The 21,619-nt window shown below is 40.1% G+C and overlaps 1 protein-coding gene and 1 long non-coding RNA gene across 2 annotated transcripts; one reads left to right on the top strand and one right to left on the bottom strand.

Moving 5' to 3' along the window:
• On the bottom strand, positions 1–4,200 carry LOC109201378 (uncharacterized). Its single transcript, XR_002061395.2, has 3 exons — positions 2,504–4,200; positions 2,206–2,346; positions 1–2,049 (listed from the first exon to the last, which is right to left on the bottom strand). It is a non-coding gene; the product is annotated as an uncharacterized LOC109201378 (long non-coding RNA).
• A 1,917-nt stretch (positions 4,201–6,117) lies between these two features.
• On the top strand, positions 6,118–21,260 carry LOC102081582 (zinc finger protein 665-like). Its single transcript, XM_019356974.2, has 3 exons — positions 6,118–6,394; positions 17,371–17,471; positions 19,711–21,260. Exons 2-3 carry the CDS (start codon positions 17,454–17,456, stop codon positions 20,881–20,883), a joined length of 1,191 nt encoding a protein of 396 aa, XP_019212519.1. The 5' UTR covers positions 6,118–6,394; positions 17,371–17,453; the 3' UTR covers positions 20,884–21,260.
• The last annotated feature ends 359 nt before the right edge of the window (positions 21,261–21,619 follow it).

The following is a 21,619-nucleotide window of genomic DNA, read 5'->3' on the forward strand; positions in this document are numbered from 1 at the left end:
ATTTCTCCATCTGTTTGCGCTTATTTGTCCTGCACCGGGGCATTTCTTTTCTAACCATAGTTCATCTGCAGTCAATTCAGGCTTTGCGGGTTTATTTCCCATTTTTTGGGCTTAGAGTTATCAATAATATTTTATTGTAAATTGCTTATAATTTTATTTTTCCTATATGTATTTTGATTTGTTGTATTTGGAATCACCTTGTTTTGCTTTTATTTATTAATACTGCCAACATACACTCTGTGTGACCTTCGCTGATATTAGAGTCGGGGAGGTTATTAAGGCAGCCTTCTACCCTGGTCTAGACCCAGGGCGGCCTTAATTTTATGCGTTGAAGCGCAACCTTTGACCCCTTCTCACCAGTACATCGGTCAACACAGGAAACAGTAAGAGTGGTGCAGAAACCTGTTGTTTCTATTCAAAAGGTCACTCGCTCCTCAACAACACACAAACTTCACACGCGGTACTACAATCCTATTTTAGTTGACATGTTCTTTATTTTCATTCACTCGTGAGAGTGAGATCCCTGACTTCCAACCTTTTAAACTGCGGAGTGACCCCACACAGGACCGTCAAACTCCGTCTTACAGGCGAGTCCTTTCACTCGTGAGAGTGAGATCCCTTTATTTTCATTCACTCGTAAGAGTGAGATCCCTGACTTCCAGCCTTTTAATTGCGGAACGAGTCCCCCAGGGGACTGCCAGTTCCGTCTTACAGGCGAGTCCTTTCACTCGTAAGAGTGAGATCCCTGACTTCCAGTTCTTAAAGGACGAGTCTTTTAAGAACTGTGTCAATCTAAAAACCGATTTTAGCCGCAATGTGTTCTTGAGTGTTTATATTCACCTGGTTCGGATGAAAATGCCGGTCAGAGAGAATCCTCCTCGCTCCCTGGGATCGTGGACCTCTTGCTAAAAACGCTGGCCAACGGCGAATTCACGTAGTTGGTCTTTACTGTTTCACTAGAAACAGGCTGTCGCGACAGACTTTGCAGCGTGGGTTCACGAATCCAGGAAACGACGAGGTCACTCTGTTGGCTCGAAGGACCAAATAAATGTAAGGAGTAAATATTTAAACAAGACATTCTTCAGGCGAAATAAAGACACTCAAGACAGTTTGGATGGTAACAACGTGCGCACGCTGGGTGAGCGCTGCTGTCTCAGGCTCACAACCAGCGTATGCGGCAGTTCTTTATTTATAGCGTTTCAGAGTATGTGTGTGTGTGTGTGTGTGTATGATCTCAGAGTGTGTGTGTGTGATTCTGAAGAATGGGCCCCTCTTGGTATTTGGGAGTGTATAGATAAGAACGTCCTGCTCTCCCCTTCCTGGGAGTGAAACGGCTCGTAGAGAACCAGGTGCAGAGGAAATATACTGGGTAAATCATATCTGAGAACACTATGCTTTTGTCTTTACTTCAGCTTCACTTCTAGTGAAGCAGTAAAATACGATTAAATGGAAAGAATAAATGGGTAAACAACTATTAACACTGAAATTAAAGATAAACTTTCAATAACGTACAAATGGCAGTGGGAATAATACTTGAAACATTTGAAAATCTCTTAACAACAGGAAAATCAAGTCTAAGTCGCATAAGTGTGAGTAAAAGCATTTGGAAATGGGACAGTTTCTTTGATGCTGGTAGGAAAGCTTTTACATTGTCTAGCACAGACATAAAAATAGCAAAACAAGTAAGACCAGTGTAATATTTCACTTTTTCCATGTCACCCTGTAAAAAGTTTTCATTCAGCTCTGTCTTGTCCAAGACAAGCTTTCTGTTCTCCTCCAGCAGCCGGTTTATTTCTGCTCTGCTCTGTACACAGCGCACACAATCAATTGTCGGTCTTTGATCTTCTGTCTGTCTCTCTCTGAGATCACCGTTTTCTGCATCTGCACCCGTTACCTCTGCTTCTACTTGTCCATCACAAATCTGGCCCTCAGACAAAATCACAGGGTTGTTATGGTGTTGCTCTTCTGTGGTGTTCATCTCTGGCTGCTATTCTGTGGTAACTTCTGCTGAGGCTTCACCTTCACACTTTGCTGCTCCATTGTGAAAGCCTGTCCAATACAAAGAGTGCAAATACACAAGGAAATTTTTAAGTGGTTTATACATTAAGGCCGTATGAATACTCAAAAATGTATGTGTTGATTGACGGACACTAAGATCAACTTTTAAAATAAGAGATTGTGGTGGGGGGTGCGGTTGTTGTTTACCTCCTACTAGTGCTTTCTTTTGTTCCCGTTGTGTTCGCCTCCTGTGACGGTCTGCATGTGATGTTCGGATTTCGGAGTGCCCCATGTGTAGCGTTGGTACCCAGTCTTGATTTGTTTGATCCATTTCATAGGCAGGCTTCCCTACAGTTGTGCGAAAGAATTAGCGAATCTTCACATAGCACATATGTCTGCAAAGTCAGTCCATTCAATGTTTGATCGCATTTTCTATAACTTCCAAGACCACAAACGATAATATTATTCAGCTATAAAGTGTGATATGAACATATTTAGCACTTACCGGAATGAAAATGTCTGGAGCACACCAAGTGATACCGGGAGATGGAACAGAACTTGATATCAGCTCGTCTCACGGCTGCTATCCAGGCTCGACGCCTTCGTTTGGTAACATCCGATACCTGAGCTCCTTGAAATTGCTTCCAGGTTGGGAAAGCATAAAAAGACAACCCAAGCTTATTCCCGTGCCGATCGTAAGATCAAACATTGCAGCCGACCACACAGCAAGTACGAACCATGGCTGTGCTTTCGCTCCTTCGCCTGCCGCTTGCGCTTAGACCCCGAAAATGGTGGATCAGGCCAAAATCCTTTCCACACCCACCCCCATGACATCGCGCTCCAAAGCCCTATGGGGAACCTGGCTGAGAGTCTGACGGAGGTCAAGTGGTTGGAACGACACTTAGCTCCAGGCAGATCTCCCTCGTGCATGAGTAACGCAAAGAACTTTGCCTACTTGGTGTTCAGTGCCTTTGCTGTGTAGCTAAACTGTCTCGTTCCAGCACTGGGCCTGTGTTAGAAAGACCCAACAGTGTACCGGCTTGTAGTTTGATGGAGCAATTTACATTTTTGGACATTGTTTTAATTGCATTCTGAAAGTAAGGACCAAAGCCAAATTTGTAAAAAGCCTGAAAAATAAAACCATATTCAATCGTATGAAACGCTTTGCAGAAATTTATGAATAAGCTATCATCCCTACACAAATCTGCATAATCAATTAGGTCAAAAACAAGTCTAATGTTGTTGGATATGTGTCTGTAAGCCATAAAGCCAGACTGAGTTTCATCAATAATCCAATTGTCAATATAAGTGGGATCTTTCTTTGGCTTTGGGATTGGGGTTAACAGACCTTGTGACAAAGTGGGGGGAAGAGACTGATTTATAAGACTTTCAATGTATACATTAAGAAGAAATGGAGCCAGTTGATCTGCAAAAGTAATGTAAAATTCAGAGGTTAAGCCCTCGGTTCCTGGGGACTTATTAAGTTTAAGATGTCGAATAGCAGCACTTCACCAATAGATATCGGCCTATCACAGAAACTCATCTGATCTTCTTTTACTGTTCGCACATCAGGGATTTGATCCATAAAGTTCAGAGCAGCACTCTCATCAAACTGACTTGTATAAATCTTTATAAAAATTGGAGCAATAGGTGGAGACTTTTCGGGGGACATCAGTTATAATACCGTCAATATTAAGTCTCCGAACAGAACTAAGTTTAGAACGAGATTTCTCTAATTTAAAAAAGCAGGATGAGTGTTGTTTACCTTCTTCAAACCAGCTTCTCCTTGATCTCACAAAGGCTCCCTCTGCTTTCAGTTTATAGATATCATTTCACTTACTCTGTTGCAAAGCTAAGTCAGTTTTATCTTCTTCAGATATGTTCTCTGGTGGGATCTGAGTGAGAGCAGATATCCTAGTAATTACATTAATTTCTTGATTTTTCCTTTGTTTTGCTGCAGATGAGCCATACTCTCTTAAATATTTACCGGCTTCAAATTTAAAGAGTTCCCAATTTTGACAGTAGAGATGACTAGTTAGGGCTTTATCCCAGAAACGTTTGATTAATGACAAAATATCTTCAATCACTTTCTCATGTTTTAGAAGGGAATTATTAAGTTTCCAGTAGCAGCTCCTGCAAATTTGGGCAGCATTAGTATTGAAAAAGACCTGAAGTGATACCGATTTGTGGTCCGTGAGTGGAGTTGGCATTATATTGGCTATAACATTATTCCTATCAGATATTAACCAGAAGTCAATACAGGATTTAGAAGAGTTGGATTTGTTAGTCCTTGTAAATAGTCTGGCTTTAGGGTTTTTAATTCTCCAAATGTCTATTAAATGAAATTTTTACATAAATGTATTTAAACAACAGGACAGAGAGTTATTTGAACTAGGTGGCCATTTGTCTAGTGAAGGATCTGGAGCAATGTTAAAATCGCCTCCAACTAATAAGAGGAGATTAGGGTATTTGGATAACCAGAACAAAAAGGGTGTTTCAAGGGCATCCAATAAGAAGTAATTCTGAGACTTAGAATTAAAACCATACACATTGGCAAGAAGAAGAAGTGTACCATCAATGTTGACAATCATTAACACAAAATGTCCTTCTGAGTCCATTTCAGAGTGCATAATGTTCCCATTAAATTTGTTCTTCAGAGTAATAACTCCTGCCGATCTTTCTGATCCATTTGAGAACCATAGGTCCTTGCCACACTGTGTTTTCCAAAAAGCAGTATCCTTAATAACAGAGTGTGATTCTAGAAAAAAACAAACAAAGTCAGTATTGTGTTGATTTGCAAACAAAAACAAAGCTTTTCTCTTAACAGTGTCTCTTAAACCCCTGACATTGAGAGAACAAAGTGATATAGACAGTGCGGCTTTAACACAAAATGTAATTTTCTTTCAGAAAGGAGCAGTTTTTAGCTTTCCTCCAGATCAGGTCGCGAGCTGATCTTGTCACAAATCAAATAATAACCAGCCTTGGTTTCTTCTGAGTTTTGCTGTAGCGGCCCAGGGGATGAACTACATCAATGCTGTTTTTGAATCCTGCACTTGTTTCCCCGGCAACAGTGCAGCAGATGTCAACTACTTTTCTGGTGATGTCTTCTTGCTTTTGCTCACGGACACCTGAGAGCCTGAGATTCCATCTCCGATGGTATCGTTCAACTTCGTTGACCTTCAGTTCTACTTGAGACAATCTGCTGCTGTTTTTTTCACAAGTAGGTTTAACTGTTTGGGTGACATTCTTCAAAGATTCTCCTTCCAAGAACATGGTCTCGATGTTAACAGTATTCTTGCTGATCATAGCCTCCAGCCTCCAAACAGTTTGTGATACACTGTCATATTTACATTATTTGTACAGTATGAATGATTTGCTTTGGTACCTGGTCAAACTTTAGTTCTCTGTCTGCCTGGCTCCGTTTCTCCAACAGTGCACTCGCAGGCACCAGCTGCCACTCGCTCAGTCGCTTAGTGTCTGAGCTCGGATCATACCAATATAAGGGGGGGATTTACGCACAGTCATAAATTCCCACATTGTGCACTATGTGCTTCGAATATTGTGTGTATTTTTTGTTTTATACAGTTGTCAGTCAGGCATCTAACTATGAAAAAATTACACTCCAAAAGACCCCGGCTTCTGAAAAAACAACCCGGGCTTAAGCCCAGTAAGCCACCCCCCCCCCCCCCCCCCCGCTCCGCCACTGTGCTGCAGATGTTAGTAAATCTGACCCTAAATGTTCCTTCTTCTTTAACATTCAAACGTTGTAATGAAGGGATATTTTTAACAGGCTGTTCTCGTTTATATGACCTCTATAAAACAACAGGGTTAAACACATTGTGACGAAGTAAGATGTTTGTTTTGTAGTCCAACTTATGCACAATGTAGTTTCAACAGGCAGACATCCGGTGTCACCTTGTTACAGCGAGACGAGTGTAAGGCTGCTCAAATTCTCAGCACCGCTCCTCTCTTTTCCTGAGTCCTTAGCAATTGTCCTTCACACGATGACGTTTTCCTCGAGCCACGGTAAAGAGTTTAGGAAAAGGAGATAGGCCCTAATTTTAAAATACCCCACGTGGTTACGTTGTGCAGCTGAGTCACGTGATCACACAGCAACAAATCACAGCAGAGCCCGGTAAAGAGGGCGGAGCAAAGTGTGTGTGCAGGAGAGGAGTCGAGCAGAGAGAGCTGCTTTTTCATGAAACGGGAATAAAGTAGTAAACATAGGAACAAATACCACTATCAGCGTTTGGATATGCATCGATCTGCACACCCTTTGTCTCCTGGATTGTAGCTCAGATCAGCGTGAACCACGTGGGTCTCTGCTCTCTGATCTGTTTCTTAAGACTTCCAGCTTCATCACGGAGTTTCTCTCGGTTTGTGGGCTCATCTAAAGGTAAACACCGAGCTAACTTTAATGTGGGTTCAGTTTGTGTTGAGTTTAGCTCTGTCTAGAATAGTAGCTTGTTTGGTATACACTGGAGTTAGACAGACTGTAGAGTTTGTGATTGCTTGCAACATTATAATATGGCGGTTTTTAGGGGGTAAGAATAGATATAGAAAAATAGTCTTTGGATATGAACAAAAGGATGGAGTGCAGGGCAGGAGAACAACGAGCCCCCAGGACAGGAAGCCACGGGTACAAGAGTGGGGGAGGAAATCAGCCTTTAGAATAGGTCTTCATAGGACGATCTCCAGATGCATTCAGGGCTGGCCATTTTGACTAGAGACCGGTGTTCCAGTTTAACTGGCTTTAGTCGAACAGATGTGTGGCAGCACAGCCCGGGGCGACATCACGGGCATTGGCAAAGAAAAAAAAAATGTTCGTACTCATGCTGCGCCGACATCATGCCAGCATATTTTGGGAATGGCATAGGCACCGATCGGTTTCTACCGCCCATTTGCTGGGAGTAAGGCCACCCTCTGTTTGCGAGGTGCGCCTGCTGCTTGCAGCACAGGGAGGAGATGGCGGGGGATTCTCTGGCTGGCTGGAGCAGCGTCTAATGACCAACCCGCAAAATAAAATAAAAACAAACCAACAAACACGAAAACAGCAGAGATTATGATACGGACTTATTTGTTGTTTTGATATCCCATCTGGAAAAGAAGGTTCAGATGAGGCTGAAGTATTTTTCATCAAAGCTTTATTACTAATGCGCATTGATCCCACTACATGCAGTCACAACAAACACCAAGTGGATCTGGAGAGTACTTCTCATACACACACCTTTATCCACAGGTTTCTGTAAGAGCGTACGTCGGCTGCCATAGCAGACCCACTACATCAGTTGTCCGGTTTTATACTTCCGGTTACGCAAAGCGAGACCCAGCGTTCAGTCGTTGCTAACAACAAAATCAGTTACTTTGTGCTGTAATAAGTGGCTTTACCTGTTCGAGGATGAGCTCGGGTTCAACGTGTGCTGTTGTCGGCTGCCACAATAATTCAAGGAAACTGAAAAACGCATTAGAAACATTTTGCCTTAAGCATCAACAACTTAGAAAGGCCTATCCGTGCCCACCGCCGTCCGCACTGCACTCTATGCCGAAGAAGGAGAATCGGAAACTAGCGTGGCTGGCAGCTTTAAGACTCAAACACCCTCCAAAGAGAATTTATGTTTGCTCCTTTCATTTTATCGATAAAAGGCCTCTGTCAGTGCGCCCCAGGGTGGCTGTGGCTACAACGTAGCTTGCCTCCACCAGTGTATGAATGTGAGCGTGAATGAATAATGGCATTGTAAAGCGCTTTGGGTGCCTTGAAAAGCGCTATATAAATCCAATCATCATCATCATCATTATTATTATTATTATTATTATTATTATTTAAACTGCTATAAGTAACTGTTGGGCTATAATATGTGAAACATATGTCAAATGCATCCCTCATGGATGACACAAAGTCATATTGAGCTCAAACAACATTCGTGTAACAAGGTAGAAGGCGCAATCAGTTTTTGGCAGCGACTTTTATATAACCTTTATTTATGCAGTTAAAAAAAGTCATTAACATTAAAAATGTCTTTTGTAAGAGTAAGTTGGCCTAGGGCTGTGCGATATGACCAAACTCTCATATCCCGATATTAAGACATCTATCGTCGATATAACGATATAAATTACAAAAATGTAACATTTCCTGTAAATTCTGTGAATCTCGGGCATCTCGACTTGCGTGAAGTGTTTCCAGCTGGGCGTCGTGTACCTGGAGTCGAGTGTTTTAACTGATGCATGGAACTATACATTTTTAGACGTAAGTTGTAACGGCCGCCGTTTTCTTTGTGAGTATTTATTACACAGCGTGCTGCGGGGAAAAGCCTGTTCTAACGTTTGAGTCTAAGGTTTATTTTTTAGCACCTGGCGGCTCTTTTTTGCTTCTCATCCGTTAATACTCTGCATCTTTCACGTGACTCGTTTTATTTTGAAAAGCCTCAACAGGATCTTGAGCTTTATTGTGAAAGGTTTATGTGGAAAATAAACAAGCGGACACGCCGTGGTTTTACCGTCGTTGTTGCTAACGAAAACGCATATAAAACAAGCGCTTGTCCGTCCGTAGTGTGGTTATATTAAATATAAGAGAAAGAGAGAACTTTAAGAAATTAATATAGACACTACAGTGACCATCAAAATGATGAAAAAATATTGCCGTAAACAGTTTATTTTGCGACACCACGAAACAAACGATAGCGTAAAATGAAACGATAGACGTTTTTCTATCGTCATCCGATATATATCGTTATATCGAACAGCCCTAAGTTGGCCAAGAGGACAGCAGAAATTGCAGCAAATATTACAATAGTTCTGAAAATATATTTTAAGTGGGGACAAATGAGCGAATTGGTTATAATGTAAGTACAATAACACAGAGTTTTAAAGATACTTGAAAAAAACAGATAATTTTTTAATTCTATAGATAACCCCTTTGTAAACGCTGTTCACCAAAGTCTATTTACCAACATAGGTAAAGATATTACACATAAAAAATACACGGAAACATTGGAACTCAGTTTTTGGCAGGCAATCACTTTTTGGTACAACACTGGTAAGTGAAAGTGTAAATGTGGTTTGCCACCATTTCACATTTTAATCACGCAATTCTTTACTTTTTCTAAATAATAGCCTATGGTGAATGGCGTTAGTATCAGCACTAGCTGGTTATTAGCAGCAAAGTCTCAATTTTAACGAAAGTTTACACCCGTGGTTAGTAATTAACACCAGCTGCATGCTCCCAAAACTATATATGGCTTCATTTAATTGTCCCAGAGAGATTAGCCCCAAGGGCTGTAAAAGTCTTAGGTTTGTGTTTATGAAGAACATGTTAACAGAGTTATTAGAGGCAATTATTTTATCATTCATTTAAAGCGCTTACAACTGCATGAAGACTCAGGTAAAAACGTTAAAGGCAACCTTTGCAAAAATACCAACATTTGTGACTTTTTTTTTTTTTTTAAGAGTGAAAAAATGCTTCATCATACAGTGGCTTGCAAAAGTATTCGGCCCCCTTGAACTTTTCCACATTTTGTCACATTACAGCCACAAACCTGAATCAATTTTATTGGAATTCCAGGTGAAAGACCAATACAAAGTGGTGTACACATGAGAAGTGGAACGAAAATCATACATGATTCCAAACATTTTTTACAAATAAATAACTGCAAAGTAGGGCTGCCACGATTAGTCGACTAGTCACGATTACGTCGACTATTAAAATCGTCGACGATTAATTTAATAGTCGACGCGTCGTTTGAAGCTTTGTAAGATCCCAAAAGACGCAGGAGTAAGTAGTAGTATTTAAGAGTGTAATGACGGACTGAAACAGAAGATGGCAGCACTGCATGTACAAGGATGCCAGCTGCCGTTAAACCCCGAAGAAGAAGAAGCTGTGTCCCAGAATTCATAGCGCGGCCCTGCTCAGTTTTCAACAATGGCGGCAGCTAGTTAGTTTTAATATCACTCTTATTATTCTTTCTGGGTCACAAAATAAACGTTTAACATATTTTCAGGCGAGAATATAGCTGTGTAAACCTCAAATATCTGCTCAGTTTATCAAGACATCACATATTTTCAAAAGTGCTCCGACGTTTCCGGAGACGTCTGTTACCCACTAGCTCGATAGCTAGCTGGGGTTGACGGCTCACTAGAGCCAGTGAGAACACCAGACTCCCGGCAAATCGTTTTCAAACTCACCGCCGTCTTTCGCTACTCAGGTTAAACATGATATATTAGTCACTTAGATAACTTAAAAGTGATATTGTTTGGCTTTTTTTAGTATTTTATTTGTTCCTGAGTAAATCGGGTTGGCTGAGATTAAAGTTATAGTTTTTACACAGCTGAATAAACGTCAAGCAGACAACTGATTATCAGAAGTGTGAGATGCTCGAGAATATACTCTGGTGTCCTGTTATATTTTAGATAGCAAGGAGCAGACGGCTGAGTTTTTTAAACTCCACCAAACAAACTACAAATGTCATTAAAATTTAATAAACTATCATCTTGTCTTTAATTTTAGTTGGCACATAGCTTAAACACTTAAAGCTGTAAGCTAATGATAGTTATTTAAGAGCAGATGCATGCTGGTGAAATAAGCTGTACGTTTTACATCCAATGGATGCATGATCTGATTAGTCGACTAATCGCAAAAATAATCGGTGACTAGTCGAATATCAAAATAATCGTTTGTGGCAACCCTACTGCAAAGTGGGGTGTGCATAATTATTCAGCCCCCTGAGTCAATACTTTGTAGAACCACCTTTTGCTGCAATTACAGCTGCCAGTCTTTTAGGGTATGTCTCTACCAGCTTTGCACATCTAGAGACTGAAATCCTTGCCCATTCTTCTTTGCAAAACAGCTCCAGCTCAGTCAGATTAGATGGACAGCATTTGTGAACAGCAGTTTTCAGATCTTGCCACAGATTCTCGATTGGATTTAGACACCAGACAGGTCAGGGATAAAGTTATTGAGAAATTGTCATAAAACATTTTTATTTCGTATTTACGAAAGGAATGTTGTGACTTACCTTCTAAATTACAGTGGTGCCTAACTATAATGCGGTTCACCTGTCACCTCGCTGTTTCGCAGAATTTTTAGTGCAAGTTTGCATGTTTTGTTTTTTTACATCACATTGTGTCCCGCGCCCTGATCGCTGCAGACCATGTCGATCTCCTCCGTGCCGTCTCTCCTGTACAGTACAGAATCGCTGCATTGATCGCTAGCAGTGTGACTCTGAAGTGCAGTACTGTATGTTTGTACGTTTTTTTCCCAACAAACACAATAATGTTGACGAAACGCTTTGCACCGTCAAAAAATAAAATTGGCTACTTGATTTCACCTATCTCTGGTTATTTTTAGAACATAACACCCGTGATAAATGAGAGACCGCTGTTTACAAATACTGAGAAATATAGAATTTGAATCCTTTCTCTGTTTTGCTCTGAGGCGCGGGGGAAAAATTTCGACAGGGTATGAACAGCATCTACATATATATTCGGTAAATGCTCAAGACATCTCGAGGCATGTAAATCACCACTTGATTCATCCATTTGGTTGACTTGTTTTGGAAAAAGCAACAGTAAACAGGGAGCGAATATCACACTGGAAACAAAGCTCCGTACAGGAGTTTCCCCACCGGAAGTAGCATATGCTATGCTGCACAGAGTCTATTAGGTGGTCTGGCCTCTGTGGCGCTGCTCAGGTTGCCTAGCAACCATGATACTAACCGCTGGAAACGTTTCATACATCACTGTTTGACAGAAATGAAGAAGAAAATCTTTGTTTATCTCTTTGTTTTTATATGATCTTTGTTTGGTATGTTCAGTATCTGAGGCTGAGACCACAGGACTGTAAAAACATGATTGTTGGGCTTCATTTCTGTACTGAACATTCATTTTAAGATTAGCTAGTAATTAACAATTAGCTAATGTTGTTCATGAGACTAAAGTCATCTCACTTTGGCAATGTAAATATAATATGGCCAATGTTAAAGTTATTATTCTAGTAAACATTATTAGTTATTACAGCAGTGAAATTGAACTCTGTCAAAAACTGAGCTTCAGCAAAGATTCAAGTTAAATTTATTTTTATTTCCTATCACCATCAAATCTTCAAAGACAAGTATTTTTGAAAGTGTATACATATATATATATATATATATATATATATATATATATATATATATATATATATATATATATATATATATATATATATGTATATATATGTGTGTGTGTAACAAGAAAATGTACGAGCTGTGATAACTGTGTCTGATAGAATGAAGATCAGACTGATATATTGAATATTCCTTTATTGGGTGAGAAAATCAGACCATGTCATAACTGCTTTAAGTCATACAGAATAGATATCAGAGCCTTAAACAGGCCGACTTCTGCTAAATGGGTCAAACTGGGCAGAAACTATACAAACACATAACATCCTTATAGAATATGATGTAACACTATAGATCAACTTGCCTCAGAATATTTAAAGCATATAAACAATTACAGCAATATGATGCAACCAACACAGCAGTACTACTAATCCAAAATACTCAAAGCTTCATAGAACTGAAACACACATTTATTTTTAGGTCCATTCTGCTGCTGATACATACTTTAGGTTTCTGAATATTAAAATTGTTTCTGCCTTTCATAGTGTTTAATTTGAAGGTAGGGCTGGGCCATATTATACCGTTCACAGTAATACCGGTACATTGTTAGGCAACAATAAGAAAATGAAATATCGCGATAGAATATGGGTAAAACGCGCATGCGCACTGCCTTTGTGTTCATACACACATGGCCGAAAAAGCACGGCGGCGACGTCGAATGAGAACCGGGGGAAGGCGGATTGTTGAGTGAAACGGATGAATCAGAATTGGTTTGCAAAAATGTTGCAACTTTACTGGTTTGGTGTTTGTCAGTCAGATACACAATAAAGCACATTTTTTTTTGTAGAACATGCAAGCGGGCCGTCGTTATTGCCGGATTTGTCCGACTAAGGTGCTCGCAAATCTGGGAGTAATCTGGGTCCTAAACTTCGTCCATTTCAGGTCGGAAAGTTAAACGAACACTGCGGCGTCACTGAGAGTTTAAAACTGTCTAAATTCTTTCATCTTTAATAAAAAGATCAGCATTGGTGCTTTATGAAGTTTAACATCCAGGCATTCATGAAAACAGAATTTATTACATTTAACGCGGTAAACGAGTTAATAGGAAGTTAGCTCGCTAGTTTTGCTAGTTACCTAAGCATGATTTCTGAATAAATTCTAACATACAGCTGTTAGTATAACATAAACAGTGAAGCTGGAGGATGAACGCTAACACTTTTCCACTCGATAAAAGTTAACGTGAAGGCTCCTGATGGTTAGAGACAAATGCAATCGCATGGCAGGATGCTGTAAACGGACCAAACTTTAGTCAGGAGAACAACTGATATAATCCATCCACAATACGAGGTTAGTCATTAATATACTGCAACAACATGGGAATAGAGCAGCTGTGATGGAATACAGCATTAATGAATCAATTGTACAGAAGTGGAGGAAGCAAGAAGAATGAGTTGAATAAAGTTTGATTTATCTGACTGCTTTTTTTTGCTTAATGTGTCTTATAATCCCGTGCACCTTATGGTCCGAAAAATACGTATTTGACTTTTTTATTTGGCACACTGCAGTTTAATGTTGCAAAGCGCCTCTTTTTAACTTCAGTGGTTATTATACATGGTTATGCTCAGGATATGTCAGCCCATTTCTACTGGAAATGCCTTTTGGTTAAACTTTCAGCAAGAAATTTGCATTTCACTGTTAAATGTTTATATAGCTTTAATGCACATTAAAAAAAAAAGCTTCTTGTTTAAGTGAAAATAAATGGATGTGGTGTTTTTTGCGCTAGTAAAGTTGTGGAGTTGTATTTTGTCTCGCAGAAATTATATCGTCAGTTATATCGTTATCACAAATTCTCAAATATATATCGTGATCTATATTTTTGGCCATATCGCCCTGCTGTACTTATCCATAAAATTCTCTGAAAGATTTACATACTACATATTTTACAGTAAAGGCTTTAAAAACATGTCAAAGCTGAAAGTACAAACATCACTAATGTCACATAACTGCACTCAAATAAGTGGCATAGCATTCAGTACTTTTAAATAGTGCAGGGCTATATGATAAAAAATATTTATCACGATATACATTTGAAAATTTGCAATAACAATATAGCTGACGATATAATTGACGCTAGACAAAATACTTTACAACTCCACAACTTTATTGGTGCAAAAAAAACCCCATCAATGTATTTTCACTTAAACAAGCAGCTGTTTTTTGTAGTTATATAAAAACGCAAAGTGCAAATTCAAATTCAAATTCCTTGGTAACAGTTTAATCAAAAGGCATTTCTGTAAGGTTTATAGTGTTGGATTGTCATTTATGATTAGAAGTCTATAATTGTTTGTAGATTGATAGAGGTTTGATCCCTAGTAGTCTGTAAAGACGCTGTGTGCCTTCCAGAGAGTTCTGGCATACACACACATCTTAAGGTCATGAGAGAGGTCGCACCTTCTCTTACTGATTCATGGTATAGGACAGGGGTTGGCAACCTGCGGCTCTTTAGTCCTTGTACTGCGGCTCCGGGTGGTTTGGGAAAATATACAGGGAGTGCAGAATTATTAGGCAAATGAGTATTTTGTCCACATCATCCTCTTCATGCATGTTGTCTTACTCCAAGCTGTATAGGCTCGAAAGCCTACTACCAATTAAGCATATTAGGTGATGTGCATCTCTGTAATGAGAAGGGGTGTGGTCTAATGACATCAACACCCTATATCAGGTGTGCATAATTATTAAGCAACTTCCTTTCCTTTGGCAAAATGGGTCAAAAGAAGGACTTGACAGGCTCAGAAAAGTAAAAAATAGTGAGATATCTTGCAGAGGGATGCAGCAGTCTTAAAATTGCAAAGCTTCTGAAGCGTGATCATCGAACAATCAAGCGTTTCATTCAAAATAGTCAACAGGGTCACAAGAAGCGTGTGGAAAAACCAAGGCGCAAAATAACTGCCCATGAACTGAGAAAAGTCAAGCGTGCAGCTGCCAAGATGCCACTTGCCACCAGTTTGGCCATATTTTAGAGCTGCAACATCACTGGAGTGCCCAAAAGCACAAGGTGTGCAATACTCAGAGACATGGCCAAGGTAAGAAAGGCTGAAAGACGACCACCACTGAACAAGACACACAAGCTGAAACGTCAAGACTGGGCCAAGCAATATCTCAAGACTGATTTTTCTAAGGTTTTATGGACTGATGAAATGAGAGTGAGTCTTGATGGGCCAGATGGATGGGCCCGTGGCTGGATTGGTAAAGGGCAGAGAGCTCCAGTCCGACTCAGACGCCAGCAAGGTGGAGGTGGAGTACTGGTTTGGGCTGGTATCATCAAAGATGAGCTTGTGGGGCCTTTTCGGGTTGAGGATGGAGTCAAGCTCAACTCCCAGTCCTACTGCCAGTTTCTGGAAGACACCTTCTTCAAGCAGTGGTACAGGAAGAAGTCTGCATCCTTCAAGAAAAACATGATTTTCATGCAGGACAATGCTCCATCACATGCGTCCAAGTACTCCACAGCGTGGCTGGCAAGAAAGGGTATAAAAGAAGAAAAACTAATGACATGGCCTCCTTGTTCACCTGATCTGAACCCCATTGAGAACCTGTGGTCCATCATCAAATGTGAGATTTACAAGGAGGGAAAACAGTACACCTCTCTGAACAGTGTCTGGGAGGCTGTGGTTGCTGCTGCACGCAATGTTGATGGTGAACAGATCAAAACACTGACAGGATCCATGGATGGCAGGCTTTTGAGTGTCCTTGCAAAGAAAGGTGGCTATATTGGTCGCTGATTTGTTTTTGTTTTGTTTTTGAATGTCAGAAATGTATATTTGTGAATGTGGAGATGTTATATTGGTTTCACTGGTAAAAATAAAAAATTGAAATGGGTATATATTTGTTTTTTGTTAAGTTGCCTAATAATTATGCACAGTAATAGTCACCTGCACACACAGATATCCCCCTAAAATAGCTAAAACTGAAAACAAACTAAAAACTACTTCCAAAAACATTCAGATTTGATATTAATGAGTTTTTTGGGTTCATTGAGAACATGGTTGTTGTTCAATAATAAAATTATTCCTCAAAAATACAACTTGCCTAATAATTCTGCACTCCCTGTATATAAATATTTATTGTGGTCACAATATTTATGTGACCACAATAAAGAGCAGTGGTACAAGGAAACAGACGAGAGCGACTGGGGTCAAGCGAAGGAATGGCGCTTGTCATAGTTTTCTCCCTCGTGCACGACATCAAAGAGCTCTACTTGTTGTCCAATGCTTTTTGCTGTTGTAGTAGAATTGCGCTACGGATAAATCAAACCATATCTAATTGTCAGGTTCCACTTGGTAACAAAAATGCAAGTTTCATCCCATGTAACAAGGTGTATGTCATGGTAAAACCTCCCCCACACATCAGGAACAAGAAACTAAGAATCTGTTAGTCTCACTCATTTAATCCCTCTGCTGCATTCTGTTCACCCCTGCTATAATTCAGTCATCTTTCCTAATATAATATTAGTCCACTAGTTCATACATTGCATCTCATCCAACTAAGTGAACCATAAAATCAGAAACAATACTATCTGGTCTTCTTGAGCTTCATTGCAGGCGTGTATGTGTTAGTAGGATTAATACATTTTGTGCTGCTTAAAGGTTAAAATATCAATACTACAGTCTAAATATCAGGAGAGCAAATCAATATGTCCTTCTTACTTCAGAAACATCTAAAGTCAGGTACAGCTAAATCCTAAGTGTTTGCGAGTTCACCAAGTGGACGTACCGTCAACAGGTACCCCCATTGTGATGTGTGCCACTTCCTCTATGATTTTTGCAAGCCCCATATGGAGGACCACAAGAGCCACACACATCGAAAAAAAGATTTCTGTTCTTAAATAATGAATTGTAGAATAAATTCTCCATTTGCGAAATTATTTTTCAATTCCACATTAACAAAGTGATTTTTAATGAGGTGCTTGGAAATGTTGTAGTTATCTGAGTTTATACTGCTACCGATGAGTCTGAGCGGGAGTCCTTTGTGGAATCTATGGAAGTCCATATATACAGGGTGTAGCATCCACTGGGTAAAGGCGGTGAAGTACAGGACAGTCAGTGGCTTTTCCCCTTTCAAGTTCTTGTAGGCAACTGATGACTTTCTATTTGTAGTTGCTTCTGGGGTTTTACCTTGAAGCTTCATGGGTATTGTCGTCACTGAGGAGTGTAGTAATGTTTATTTGCTCTGCCTCTTTTTGTCAGGAATAAAATATGTCTATATACTTTTTGTGTCCCAGCTGAGTAACAGCAGAAGAGTCTGGTGGAACAACAGGAACAATTTCAGCCATTTGGACTCAGCTCAGCCACTATAGAGGAAAGAATGACTTCAACACAGAAGGTGAGAAAAATATCACAGTTACACTGTTATTGAAACTGTGTGCACAGCTGGTTGGTTTTTAAAAACACGTTAAAAGCAGGTTTATCTTTTCTATCCTGGGCTCATCCATATACACAGACTATACAGGGCTCGCAAAATTTCAAAATCCCTGGTAGCCCTTCGGGCAGGGACTCTTCAGTTTGTGGTAGCCCAAAATAAATTTAAGTAGCCCGAATAAAAAAGAGAGCAATTTTTTTTGATTGATGTTTTGTTTCCTGTTTTGTTTCCGTTACAATATTATAGTTTAATGTATAATATTGTAACGGAAACAAAACATTAATCAAAACATTGTTGAAACACAAATTAAACATTGTATAAAAATTACAATCATCAACTCAAATACTTGGTTCTAATTGAACAGAAATTTCTATGAACTTGTAAGAACTGTGTAGAACATGAATCAGTCTGTGACAGGTCCTGAATTTGGAATTTCCACTGAAGTCACAGGTAAGAGATAAGTGAAACCAAGATCTAGGACTTTATTTTTTTTTTGAAGTTTGCAAAGACTGCTAAATTTTGCCAATGATAGTTCACTCTTTGCAACATAGTACGCTGTTCTAAACAGATTTTTCAGGTTTATTTTTAGTATGTTCTTTGCAATTGGTGTTTGTTCTGGGAAAGATATTGCAGACTGAGCAATATTGCATTTCTTGCATTTCTCATGGGTTCTAATGGGGGTCTTTCTTAAAATTACTGGTCCCAGTAACAAAGGCGCTTGTCGACTCAGAAATCGAGGGAAAACCAACAACACACCCGGCAGAACATTGTTATTTACAGGGGTGCACATAAGTGGTCCGCAGGTGCGCATTTGTTGTCAAAATAAAAGACGCGCACCAGATAAGAAGTTCCAACGCGCGTTTGCGTACATATAAAAGGCACTGTTTTTGTCCGCTAGAGTGGGATTTTCACGGCATATTCTGCACCACATCTCTGTGTGTTCATCATTTGTTTGAAGCCAGCTCACCTCCTGCAACCACTTTTCCGAGAATACGCGCTTCTTTTGTGGTTCGGACTCCATCTGACATTTCTTTGGAGGTGGAGGAACACCAAAGTAATTGCTTAAAGGAGCTTGCTTCTTCGACATCTTTAGGAGTTCTAAACAAATGTCTGTCCTCCTCCAGAAAATCTGGAGGTGCGCGTTGCAACTTCTTATCTGGTGCGCATTTTTTTTTTTTTTTTTTTTTTTTGGACAGTGAATGCGCACCTGCGGACCACTTATGTGCACCCCTGGTTATTTAGCTTGTCATATTCCAGCCACAGAAATTCTTTTGTCCATGAAACCATAAAGCTGCACTTTCTTTTTCCCTCATAGTCTGATTTGTCATAACTTTTCCGTTTTGTGGTAGGCTTTTCTTTGGCTGTCACTTCTTCACCCTGACTTGTCTTATTTGGCTCTGCAGAGCTAAAATATATATCCTGCTGCTTTTACACACGCACTCACATAACGGTCAGCGATTCTCTGCGCAATCAACCTCTCACATGTTTAAGCTTGCTGTGGGAGATTTCACTTGTCAGGTTTGAATAGTAAGCTAATGAGTGATAAGACGATGTCAGAGGAATTGGTGCGCAATTAATCGTCACTCACCAATCAGTACTGCCGCTCTCTATACACAGTTCGCGCGATCGCAAAGTGAAAGCAAAAAACAAGCGCAGATTCAAATGCGATTTCAATATGTCACATATTGACAGTGGCTCCCCGATGCCAATGACATAATTACTCAGCTACATTTCCGAAAGAATGCAAAAGCATTGACATATATTTTTCCTTCCTATGATAGCCCGACGGGCAGGACTGAGATAGATTTTGGTAGCCCGACTGGAAATTCGCTAGCCCCGGGACGTCGGGCGAGCGATTTTGCGAGCACTGCTATACATTCACAACCAAAAACCACTGAAGTTAGAAGAAAATACAAAGATCATATTTTATCAGCACACATTGAAACAACAATATCAACAGTTGAACTCAAAATGTTTTATGAAGTAAAAGATTTTCTCCACTTATCAGTATTTCTTCAATAATGTCATTTTCACTACAACTCTCATTGCACATCATTGTAATGTGACACTATCACCAGAAGGTGGTGCTAACACACCAACATTGTGTTTGTTGACATATTTGATTCCACCAATGGAGGGAGTTTCAGTTTGTTCCATGACTGCATTTCACTCACTGCCTCTGTTTGTATCTCTGTCACTGCAGGACCAACATGGAGCGAGAAGTCAGTGCTCTCAGGAGGCCGACAAACCTCACAGAAAGGGAGAGAAAACCTATAGCTGTGATGAGTGTGGGAAGGATTTTACCCGGAATGACAGCCTAAAAACACATCAACTCATCCACAGTGGAGTTAAACCTTACAGCTGTGGTGAGTGTGGAAAGGCTTTTACTCAGGCTGGAAGCTTAAAAACACACCAACTCATCCACAGTGGAGTTAAACCTTACAACTGTGACTTGTGTGGAAAGTCTTTTAACCGGGCTGGAAGCTTAAAATTACACCAACTCATCCACAGTGGAGTTAAACCTTACAGCTGTGATGAGTGTGGGAAAGATTTTACCTGGGCTGAAAGCCTAAAAAGACACCAACTCAGCCACCGTGGAGTTAAAGCGTACAGCTGTGACTTGTGTGGAAAGTCTTTTACCGAGGCTGGAGGCTTAAAAAAACACCAACTCATCCACAGTGGAGTTAAAGCGTACAGCTGTTACTTGTGTGGAAAGTCTTTTTCACGGGCTGGAGGTTTGAAAACGCACCAACTCATCCACAGTGGAGTTAAACCTTACAGCTGTGACCTGTGTGGAAAGTCTTTTACCCAGGCTGGAGGTTTACAAAGACACCAACTCATCCACAGTGGCGTTAAAGCATACAGCTGCGACTTGTGTGGAAAGACTTTTACCCAACCTAAGGACTTAAAATCACATTGTGTCATCCACAGTGGAATAAAACCATACAGCTGCGACTTGTGTGGAAAGTCTTTTTCACGGGCTGGATGCTTAAAAACACACCAACTCATCCACAGTGGAGTTAAAGAGTTCATCTGTGGCTTGTGTGGTAAAGCTTTTACTCAAAATTGCCACTTAAAGAAACATCTAGTTACGCACTCTGGATTTAAGGCTTACAGCTGCGACTTTTGTGGAAAAACTTTCAACGACAAACACAAACGAAAGAATCACCTACTGATTCACACTGGAAATGATGTTTACTGCTGTGATCAGTGTGGGAAACCGTTTCCAACAGATGTACAGTTAAAACAACACATGTTTATCCACTCTGAGGAGAGACCTTATAAATGTGACCTGTGTGAGAAGACTTTTAAATCTCCATATCACCTGAAAAGACACCAACAGACCCACACCAGAAAGCAACTCTACACAAAATGAACAAAATGAACTACTGCAAAGAATGTGGGAGAGGCTTCCACACACCAAGTACATTAAAAATACATGAACTCTTCCACACTGGGGTCACAAAGCACATCTGTCACTAGTGTGGGTCATCCTTAACCACTCCACGTGAGCTTAAAGAAAAAGCATAAGCGAATCCACACAGGAAAGACACCATACAAGTGACAAAAGCTTCTCACAATCAGATCATCGTAACAAACATGAATGTACACACATGGAAGTAAACTTAAGCTGTGACCAGTGTGACAAGATCTTCAGGAATCTCAGTTCATACTCCAAACACAAACGATCCCACACTGTAAATAAACTGTTTCACTGTTACCAATGTGCAAAAACATTCACTTCATTATCTGCTCTGTGCAAACATCAGCCTGATCATGCAGCACTGAAATCACTGGATCACAATGAATCTGAAGAGAGAGAAAGATCCTCTTCTGGTTTCAGGGTCAGACTTAAAAACCTTGAGATCAGGCTCCACAGAGTTCAGATGGAATCTGTAGTTTTTATTAAGAAATCCTGATAATGTTAAAGCATTAGTTATATTTGATCAACTCTGTAAAGTTTGTCTTATTAAATAGTTTGGTGTGAAAAATAAAGAAATGGTCTCACAACAAGTAGTTTGAGCCCTGTTTTCCGATTCAAACTAATTTAACTGTTTTCAGTGGTACATGTGGAGGTTTGAAAGAGGAGGAGACTTGGCTGTTCTCCACTC

This window comes from Oreochromis niloticus, linkage group LG3 (genome assembly GCF_001858045.2).
Source record: "Oreochromis niloticus isolate F11D_XX linkage group LG3, O_niloticus_UMD_NMBU, whole genome shotgun sequence".
Lineage (NCBI taxonomy): Eukaryota > Metazoa > Chordata > Actinopteri > Cichliformes > Cichlidae > Oreochromis > Oreochromis niloticus.